Source organism: Salmo salar, chromosome ssa21 (assembly GCF_905237065.1).
Source record: "Salmo salar chromosome ssa21, Ssal_v3.1, whole genome shotgun sequence".
NCBI classification, from domain to species: Eukaryota; Metazoa; Chordata; class Actinopteri; order Salmoniformes; family Salmonidae; genus Salmo; species Salmo salar.
Genome location: NC_059462.1, coordinates 53,578,591 through 53,589,449, shown reverse-complemented (window position 1 = coordinate 53,589,449; position 10,859 = coordinate 53,578,591). Strand labels below are relative to the sequence as shown.

Here is a 10,859-nt window from a genome sequence, read left to right as displayed (position 1 = left end):
GACTACAGAATGCTGTTCATTGACTACAGCTCAGCTCAGCTCAGCAACACCATAGTGCCCTTGAAGCTCATCACTAAGTTAAGGTCCCTTGGACTGAACACCTCCCTCTGCAACTGGATTCTGGACTTCCTGACGGGCCGCCCCCAGGTGGTAAGGGAAGGCAACAACACATCCACCACGCTGACCCTCAACACAGGAGCCCCTCAGGGGTGCGTGCTTACTCCCCTCCTGTACTCCCTCTTCAACAACAACTGTGTGGCCGTGCACAACTTCAACATCACGATTAAGTTTTCTGACGACACAATGGTGGTAGGCCTGATCACCGACGACAATGAGACAGCCTATAGAGAGGACGTCAGACTCCTGGTGTGTGGTTCCAGGACAAAAAACTCTCCTTCAACGTCAGTAAGACAAAGGAGCTGATCGTGGGCTACAGGAAATGGAGGGCCGAGCACACCCCCATTCACATCAATGAAACTGTAGTGGAGACGTTTGAGAGCTTCAAGTTCCTTGGTGTCCACATCACGAAGGATCTATCATGGTCCACACACACCAACACATCCGTGAAGAGGGAACGACAACGCTTCTTCCCCCTCAGGAGGCTGAAAAGATTTGGCGTTGGCCCTCAGATCCTCAAAACGTTCTACAGCTGCACCATTGAGAGCTTCTTGACTGGCTGCTTCACCGCCTGGTATAGAAACTGCAAGGCATACAGAGGGTAGTGCGTACGGCCCAGTACATCACTGGGGCCGAACTTCCTGCTATCCAGGAGCACTGTTCCAGTCGGTGTCAAAATTGTAAAAGACTCCAGCCACCCAAGCCACAGACTGTTTCCTCTGCTACCTCACGGCAAGTGGTACCGATGCACCAAGTCTGGAATCAAGAGGACCCAGAACAGCTTCTACCCCCAAACCATAAGACTTCTAAACAAGGTATCCTAGCGGTTAGAGCGTTGGGCAGGTAACCCAAAGGTTGCTAGTTTGAATCCCTGAGCCGACGAAGTCAAAAATCTGCCGATGTGCCCTAGAGCAAGGCACTTATCCTTAGTCACGCTGGATAAGAGCGTCTGCTAAATTACTTTATATATATATATATATATATATATAAGTAAACAAATGGCTACCGGACTATCTGTATGGACGCTGTTTTGCACTGACTCTATGCACACATGCTGGATTTGACCACACATACACCCACTCACTACATGACAAAAAGTATGCGAACACCTGCTCATGGGCATTAATATGGAGTTGGTCCCCCCTTTGCTGCTGTAACAGCCTCCTCTCTTCTGGGAAGGCTTTCCACTAGATGATGGAACATTGCTGTGGGGACTTGCTTCCATTTAGCCACAAGAGCATTAGTGAGGTTAGGCAGTGATGTTGGGCGATTAGGCCTGGCTCGTAGTCGACGTTTCAATTCATCCAAAAGGTGTTCGATGGGGTTGAGGTCAGGGCTCTGTCTTTGTCTTCCACACCGATCTCGACAAACCATTTCTAGCTTTGTGCACGGGGGCATTGTGCCCAGGAAAGGGCATTCCACAAACTGTTGCCACAAAGTTAGAAGCACAGAATTGTCTACAATGTCATTGTATGCTGTATTGTTAAGATTTCCCTTTACTGGAACTAAGGGGCCTAGCCTGAACCATGAAAAACAGCCCCAGACCATTATTCCACCTACACCAAACTTTACAGTTGGCACTATGCATTGGGGCAGGTAGCGTTCTCCTGGCATCCACAAAATCCAGATTTGTCCATTGGACTGCCAGATGGTAAAGCATGCTTCCTCCAGAGAACGCGTTTCCAATGCTCCAGAGTCCAATGGCGGTGAGCTTTACACCACTCTAGCCAATGCTTGGTAATCTTAGGCTTGTGTGTGTCTGCTCGGCCATGGACACCCATTGCATGAAGTTCCCGATGAACAGTTATTGTGCTGATGTTGCTTCCAGAGGCAGTTTGGAACTCGGTAGTCAGTTTTGCAACCAAGGACGATTTTTACGTGCTACACACTTCAGCGGTCCCGTTCTGTGAGCTTGTGTGTCCTACCACTTCGCGGCTGAGCTGTTGTTGCTCCTAGATGTTTCCAGCTCTAGCAGGGCAGAAATTTGACAAACTGACTTGTTGGAAAGGTGGCATCCTATGACGATGCCACGTTGAAAGTCACTGAGCTCTTCAGTAAGGCCGTTCTACTGCCAATGTTTGTCTATGGTGATTGAATGGCTGTGTGCTCGATTTTATACACCTGACAGCAATGGGGTGTGGCTGAAATAACCGAATCCACTAATTTTAAGTGTTGTCCACATACTTTTGTATATATCGTTTTTATAGCCATGTTATTATTACTCTTTATTTTTATTCGTTACTCATTGTTGGAAATGGACCCGTAAGTTAGCGTTTCACTGTTAGTCTACACCTGTTTTGTACAAAGCATGTGACAAAATAACATTAGATTTGATTGGACAATTTTCTTGCGACCTCCCGGTCTTTTTTCTTTCTCTCTCTTTATCTCTCTGAGTCATGCGTGACCATCCCCCAGGGGTGGAAATGTCCAGGGTCCAATAGGAATGTTCCTATCCAATACAGGACTTGTGAGTACCAGTGTAGTCCGTCTCCTAGAGAGGCACCAGTCCCGGTCCATCTGGTCCAGCTGTAGAGCAGGCGGAGGGGACCAAAGGCCCAGTGAGCTAGGTGGTGCTGGTCCATAGCAGCGTAGCACGAGGCTAGAACGCCGTCCACCACCAGTGACCCGTGGCGTGTCAGGGGGGCGAAGGCCCCGGTGTCCATCTGGATGTGGACCCAAATGACTTGGGAGAGGTTTCCCTGAAGTCCCTGGTTTCTCCCTGCAGTCAGCACACACTGTCCTGGCCGTACGTCGCTAGCGTACATAGTCCGCATGACAGCACCCTTGGCCAATTCGCCCAGTGAACAGTTACCCTCGGTCACGAACACAAGATGAGCCGCGGTGAGGGTCAGGTTTGCTCCCGTCTCTGTTCCCAACACGTAGAACTGTTTCCTGGCTGCAGGCTCGTGGTCCAGGAAGGTGAAGAACTCACTGTATACGAGGTCTCCTCCGCTCCTGCTGCCGTCAGCCCCTGAGGAGGCCAGGACCCGGTCACCTGGCTGGAGGTCCTGAACCGCTCTGCTGCTCCCATCATCCAGAGTGACCAGAGAACGACCAGGGAAACAGCCCCCGGTCTTAGCTGCTACTGAGTGCTCTGAGAAAGAGGAGTGAGGGGGGGGCAGGGTGAAGAGAGAGAGAGAAATAGAGAGAGGGGAAAGCGGGAGAGAGAGAGAGGGAGATAAAGAGATAGGGTCTTATTGAAGGGCTCTGTTAAGAACTGTAGACTGACACAATAACTGATATGAAAGTGGTTATGTCAATAGATTGGTTGTCTGATCTGCTGCACACGCAGCCCAATTCTAAATCACTAATTAGTCTTTTGACCAATCAGATCAGCTCTGAAAAAAAGATCTGATGTGATTGGTCAAATGTCCAATTAGTAGAAATGGATCAGAATTGGGCTGCCTGTTTAAATGCAGATGTCTTGTTATGACACCTAGTTAAAAACATTTTAAGGAAACAACAGGACGTTCGATTGAAATTCCCATTAGAGCTTTTGAAGCCCGATGTCAACACACACACACACACACACACACACACACACACACACACACACACACACACACACACACACACACACACACACTTTATTTAAACATATAATCCTCCCAAACAACCTTCCATTGAAACATTGACAGTCTGTATGTTTACAGGTAGACATTTCAAAAAGCCATTCTACACACTAACTACCAACCTCTCCTTTTCCAACTCAACTTTGCTCGTGATTCAGAAGAAATCTATAACGAGCTAATGAGTAACCCAATGATTCAATCTCCACTGAAATGAGTTGAGGTCAGAAGTCTCAGTGTGAGACAGGTAAAGATCACATTCCAAGTGGCACCCTATTCCCTACATTTTGGCCCTGGTCAGAATTGGGCTGCCTGTCTAAACGTAGCCTAAGACACTGGAATGGAAGTCTCAAGTCTTCCAGTGGGTCCCAAAAAACAAATATTTGGGAAGGGTAAGTACCAAGGCCAGGTGATAAGATTAGATCTGAAAAGGGAGACCAGGGAGACTAACGTAAACCACCCGACAGGGAAACAAAAGGAGAAAGTAAATCAGTTAACCAGCTCTTAGAGTGGGGTCTCTCTCCTTCCAGCGCCAACTCTACTCTTAACTTTTAAAAATTAGAATATTTAACTACGCAAGTCAGTTAAGAACAAATTCTTATTTACAATGACGGCCTACCATGGACAAACCCTCCCCTAACTCGGACGACGCTGGACCAATTGCGCGCCGCCGTATGGGACTCCCAATCACAGCCTGTTGTGATCGAACCCGGGTCTGTAGTGACACCTCTAGCACTGAGATCCAGTGTCTTAGACTGTCGCGCCACTCGATCTAAGGCACTGCATCCCATCAACACACAGTCATGTGTGCATGCAGACAGGTATTAACAGGGCCTGACTCTTGTTGACCCTGCACTTCCAGCCATTTAGACAGAAATCTTTAGAGAACACACACCTCAGTCATCACCTCAGAGAATATTCTGTTTGCGTGTAGTCCAATCACCAGACAACCACCAGATAATGTAGTCTACAGTGACACCCTATCAAAGTCTAGATGAGGTAGTCTACAGTGAGGCCCTACCAAAGTCTAGTTAATGTAGTCTACAGTGACGCCCTACCCACGTCCAGATAATATAGACTACAGCAAGGCCCAACCCAAGTCCAGAGCCCAGAAATCTCTTCCTCTAATTGACTCCCTGCAGACAGTTGTCTTGACAGACTGCCGGTAATGAGCTGTCTCACCTCAGGTCTAACACCTCACCCCACCTGACCGCTCGTCTAGCACCTCGTCCTGAGTTGGCCTAATAACAACTGACAACACTCAGACCAAAGGGACAACTGGGTTGCTTTAACAAATCAATAGGGGTTAACCTGATCACTCTCGTCTCTTTCTGACAGACAATTTGTGGAACTATCTCTAAGCTCACCAATGTGTTCTCTGAGACTGCAGTTCAAGCTAGCAGCACTGCATGTTGCCAGTACAATAGGTCGTACTTTTATACATGTTGATAATAAGGCTTTTTTTTTTTTTGCTCCGTCTGCATCCCATCCCCATACCTGACTTGACACTGCAGTGCACGTGTGCCTTGGATTCATAGTAAACCCAGTCGAAGCCAGCCTCCACGGCCAGGCGAGCCAGCATGGAGTACTTGTTCCTGTCCCGGTCTGAGGTGGTGATGTCCACCGCTCTTCCCTCATAATGGAGCGAGTCCTCTGAGTGATGCCCGTCCTCGTCCCAGCCTTCTGTCACTCTCAGCTTCACCCCAGGCCACATGTTCATCACAGAGATGGCCAGGGAGTTCAGCTTGTCTTTACAACGCTTTTGGGGGAGAAAGAGGAGACACAATAAGAAACTGGTTTTGGGTGAAACACTAGGCTGTTAATGAGTTATGAGATTATCACAGGAAAACAACTAGCATAGACATACAGGCTATAGTTTACAATGGGCTTAATGTGACCTACACTCATACATGCTGTTGACAGTTTGTCACTGGTGGTCAAAGTGATGTAGCCTACAACCGATACCTTAGACATGTATAGACATGTTATGTCTTTGGCTAAATATTAACCATGTTCAAAACCGTCAAAGGAAGATTGTTTGCTTTGTTATTTTTTTTTTACATCCTAATAAAATGGATTGATGTACTGACATGTTATTTATTCAACCCTGTTTTAGAAGAGATCAGAGAAGTTTCAGCAAATAAATCGTTAGCTATTCCAACATGATCCGTGCGTAATTGCACGTGCGTAATTTCACTACTCAAAACAGATTAAAAAAAATACGTGGACATTTGTGATTAACTTGTCTCCGGTTTCAGAGAGAAATTAAGCTACGCATGTACGTAGACATCACCAAAACATTTAAGAGCCCGAGTTATTGAGTTGATAAATGTTTAGGGTCACCGGTTGTTCTTAAAATATACATATCTCTTTTTTTTTAAGAATATAAATAACCCTCGATGGACAGGAATAGTATTCCAACATTTTAACACATCAAAACATGTAATAGTAGTTTACAGTGTTTCAATATAACCTAAATATTTAGCGGGTTAAACAGTGTGCCTATTGCATAATTGACGTGTAAATTTTGAACTGTCAACAGAAATCCGTTGAACCAAAACAGAGATGAAAGCGCAAAGAATCAATACGTTTTAAAGTTATAGGTTAAACTTTTAACAAAGTGCAAACAGAAACTCTCAAATGAACGATGAACGGCAGGTTCAGTGAGATGATCTGGTCACCTCGCCACAGCTGTCAAAGTGAGATAAAAGCCACCAGGTGACGTTTTAAAAACCCCATTCCTGCTTCTCACCTGGGTCATAAGTCGATCGGCAGCCGTATTCTCCTCATCTTTAAATATGATATCAGGGTTATAGTTGGGAGTGAGCTCTTTGAACCGTTCTGAATTTCTCGTTATTTTCCCCTCGTGTTTGCCACTGGCGCCCAGTGTTTTCTCGGCAACGTTTGGGCTGAACTGCTTATAAGCGAGGGGTGTGAGCTTCTTTGGCGGACGTCTCTTGCCATATCCCCTCCCCGGCCCACAGCCCTCGGTTACAGGTGCGAGAAGCAGGGCGCAACCGATGAAGAGCCCTACAAGCACGGAGAGACGCATCCCAGCCAGACCGGCAGGGCCGGCCACTCCGAAGCGGAGTGGTAAGGTGGCACAGGTCGCGGTGGTGTCTCAAGCTACCCCCTCCCCTGAATGCTCCGTGTTCCCCCACAGGGTAAGGAATGGAGGGTAGGGGACAGGATATTTCAATATTATATAAGCCTTATCCACGCCATCCTCGGTGCGCACAGCAACTGTCCGTAAAAGCCCCCAAAAACAGTCATTTAGCCGAATGCTTTGTTTTATGGAACCGGTAGCAGGGGTAAAAGTTCAATGTCTCCGGGGTCCGAGTCCGGTGTTGTCCAAACGTCGCCGCTTAACCGTATCTTGTTCTTTCTCCTCGTCGGGAGCCAACAGATATGGGTATGGAGTTGAAAAGGCTGCTCATTTAAACAAACAGGTTCAAAGTAGATCTTCAGTAGTGAACAGTGGTCGTAGATTGTCTTCTTGATGCTGTGGTTTGTCACTGAGGTGCCGTCAATGTCAAACGAGGAGGAACACTACTGGTTCTGGCGTTTCTCCTTCTAGTCCGTTTTTTTTTTGGTTTTTTTTGTCTCTGCCGCTTTGCCTTTCCAGTTGAATTGGGAATTTGAGGCATCAGTTGCCACTCGAGACCGCACCCTGCCAGGCCTGCCCTTCTATCCCTCTCTGCCACTCCGCCCATCGGGTCACTGTGGGTGCCACTGCCCTGTCCTCTACCCACCGCTACTGGCTCTGCCCCTTAGCCTGCCACCTCAGAAGGCCCGTCAGGCGCTAACTTGCATCACTCTGACTGCTCTACTGCAGTGGAAACTCACGGAGTGGAGGAGTTACTAGCCTCTTCACTTATCCTGAACTTATCACGTTCTTTATCAGCTCATGTCTATGTTGACACTGTATTAACATTGCATACAGCCTTGGGCTATAGTATGTTAGAGCGTAAGCATGATAATGATGGGCAGGGCACCTAACTTCATGGTCTAATTATTAGGCTAGTCAAAGGTAGTCTACTTCTTTGCTATCAGTTAGAAAATGCTAGTTAGATGTTGCCAAATACTCTGTTCGCTTGAACTAAAAATGAAATAATAAACGAATGAAAAAAAAAAAAAACCTGTGTTGCTGTAAAGGGATTTTATTTCGTACATTTCAGTCATTTAGCAGACGCTCTTATCCAGAGAAACTAGGGTTAAGTGCTTTGCTCAAGGGCACAGGCAGCTTTTTCACCTAGTCAGCTCAGGGATTCGAACCAGAAAGCATTTTAGTCACTGGCCCAACATTCTTAATAACTACTAGTCTTCCTGCTGTACATCACGAGTATCACAATAATAATAAAAAAAAAAACATGCAACATTCCCAATGTAACATGACTGGGGTTAACATAGTTCCACGCTGGATAGAAGTCCCTTTTTAAAATCAGTATTTCCCTGTATGCAGGGCTGTTGTTCACTATAGGCTACAGTGCATTCCAACTTATCAGGGCAAAGTGCAGTAAGATACCAGAGTGTTTCCTTCTGCTTTTCGCTCTCACAACAACTCTGATCTGTTCAATACAGCTGTTGAGAGACAGAAAATAAAAACAGCTGATCAATATAGTGTGTAAACCAAACCAGTAATCCTTCTACCACGAATAACAACAACATGGTGGGTGCTTACATGTTTCACCTTGTCAGCTCGGGGATTCAACCTAGCGACCTTTCGGTTACTGGCCCAACGCTCAAACTGCTATGCTATCGGCCGACCACACCAGCCGGGGTCACTCAGTATTGGACATCCATGTCTGAGAACGTCGTTGGGAGATGACGTGGAAACTGGCCACTAGGGGCAAAAGTGAGCGTTGTTACCTTCAAGTAGGTTTCAGGTTTTGGGTGTTGTGGACGGAGATGGTGGAGTAACCACTGAAATTTGACTCAACTTTCTATCGCTGGACTCAAACCTGCAACTTTTGGAATCAAAGGCAGATGGTTACAGCCACACACCGTCTACAACACCCTAGCGAAATTGAAATCTGCCTCAAAGTGTCTCGAAGTAGGGAGCGCCGATCTAGGATCAGTATTGCCTTTTAGATCATAATGAATAAGATTACAAGGACGGGGGGGACGGGGGACGGGGCATGATTCTAGATCAGCACTCCACTCCTACTCTGAGAGGCTTTATTCTGTTGGAAATCTCTGAGTAAAGGAATCAGTGTATTCACATGGAAATCACTGACTGTGTTTACATGGAACCTAATGAATCCTTAATGAACTGGTGCGAACACACACACTCACACTCACACTCACACACTCACACACACACACACACACACACACACACACACTCACACTCACTCACACTCACACTCACACACACACACACACACCACTCTAATGGATGACAGTGAAAGTAGACTGCTGACTATTATTTGGAAGATATTCCATAGGAAAAATCCTCTCTGTCTGAGTGTGAAACATAGCCATATGCATAAAGAGACAGAGGAGTGACTGTACTCTGGCTGTGGAGAGAGAGAGAGAGAGAGCCTGTAGAGACTGGAGAGAGCGAGAGAGAGACTCAGCCTGTAGAGACTGGAGAGAGAGAGACTCAGCCTGTAGAGACTGGAGAGAGATAGAGACTCAGCCTGTAGAGACTGGAGAGAGAGAGAGACTCAGCCTGTAGAGACTGGAGAGAGAGAGAGACTCAGCCTGTAGAGACTGGAGAGAGAGAGAGACTCAGCCTGTAGAGACTGGAGAGAGAGAGAGACTCAGCCTGTAGAGACTGGAGAGAGAGAGACTCAGCCTGTAGAGACTGGAGAGAGATAGAGACTCAGCCTGTAGAGACTGGAGAGAGAGAGAGACTCAGCCTGTAGAGACTGGAGAGAGAGAGACTCAGCCTGTAGAGACTGGAGAGAGATAGAGAGAGACTCAGCCTGTAGAGACTGGAGAGAGAGAGAGACTCAGCCTGTAGAGACTGGAGAGAGATAGAGAGAGACTCAGCCTGTAGAGACTGGAGAGAGAGAGAGCGTGAGGGACTCAGCCTGTAGAGACTGGAGAGAGATAGAGAGGGACTCAGCCTGTAGAGACTGGAGAGAGAGAGAGCGCGAGGGACTCAGCCTGTAGAGACTGGAGAGAGAGAGAGCGAGAGATTCAGCCTGTAGAGACGGGAGAGAGACTCAGCCTGAGACTGGAGAGAGAGAGAGAGAGAGAGAGAGAGAGAGAGAGAGAGCCTGTAGAGACTGGAGAGAGTGAGAGCGCAAGGGACTCAGCCTGTTGAGACTGGAGAGAGATAGAGAGAGAGACAGCCTGTAGAAACTGGAGAGAGAGAGAGAGAGAGAGAGAGAGACTCAGCCTGTAGAGACTGGAGAGAGAGAGAGCAAGAGATTCAGCCTGTAGAGACTGGAGAGAGACTCAGCCTGAGACTGGAGAGAGAGAGAGAGAGAAAGAGAGAGAGAGAGAGACAGCCTGTAGAGACTGGAGAAAGAGAGCGAGCGAGAGAGAGACTGCTTGTAGAATACATACTGTGACACTCAAATAACTGTCTATTCAATCTTTTTATAACGCATGGAGAATAACCCCTCAGCATTAGCTCCTCAAATATTTGCCTGCAAAAAATCTGCGGTTTCTTGCCTGTTTCAGAAGGATGGACTTTAACTGCACTGAAATGTTACACGTTTGGGGTTTTAGTTGGATTTTTTATTATTATTTGTGTATGCAAATAACATGAAATATTTTCACCCCAGTCCAGTTTTTCAGATCCACTTTTGGAACAAAGAAGTTAGAGAGAGAGAGAGAGAGATAGAGAGAGAGAGAGAAAGAGAGGTGGAGAGAGAGACTGTGAGAGAGACTAGAGAGAGAGAGAGAGAGAGACTCAGCCTGTAGAGACTGGAGAGAGAGCGAGAGAGAGACTCAGCCTGTAGAGACTGGAGAGAGAGCGAGAGAGAGAGGTGGTAGAGAGAGAGAGAGAGAGAGAGACTGGAGAGAGAGAGAGAGAGAGACGGTAGAGAGAGAGAGAGAGAGACTAGAGAGAGAGAGAGAGAGAGAGACTAGAGAGAGAGAGAGAGAGAGAGAGAGAGAGAGAGAGAGAGAGAGAGAGAGAGAGAGAGAGAGAGAGAGAGAGAGAGAGAGAGAGAGACTCAGCCTGTAGAGACTGGAGAGAGAGCGAGAGAGAGAGGT

At 47.1% G+C, this 10,859-nt stretch overlaps 1 protein-coding gene across 1 annotated transcript; it reads right to left on the bottom strand.

Annotated features, from left to right (window-relative positions):
- Window positions 1-2,203: 2,203 nt before the first annotated feature.
- LOC106582516 (Indian hedgehog signaling molecule) lies at window positions 2,204-7,557 on the bottom strand. The gene is made up of 3 exons (XM_014165692.2): window positions 6,439-7,557; window positions 5,184-5,445; window positions 2,204-3,211 (listed from the first exon to the last, which is right to left on the bottom strand). The coding sequence occupies exons 1-3, from the start codon at window positions 6,736-6,738 to the stop codon at window positions 2,499-2,501; spliced, it is 1,275 nt and encodes a 424-aa protein (XP_014021167.1). The 5' UTR covers window positions 6,739-7,557; the 3' UTR covers window positions 2,204-2,498.
- Window positions 7,558-10,859: the final 3,302 nt, after the last annotated feature.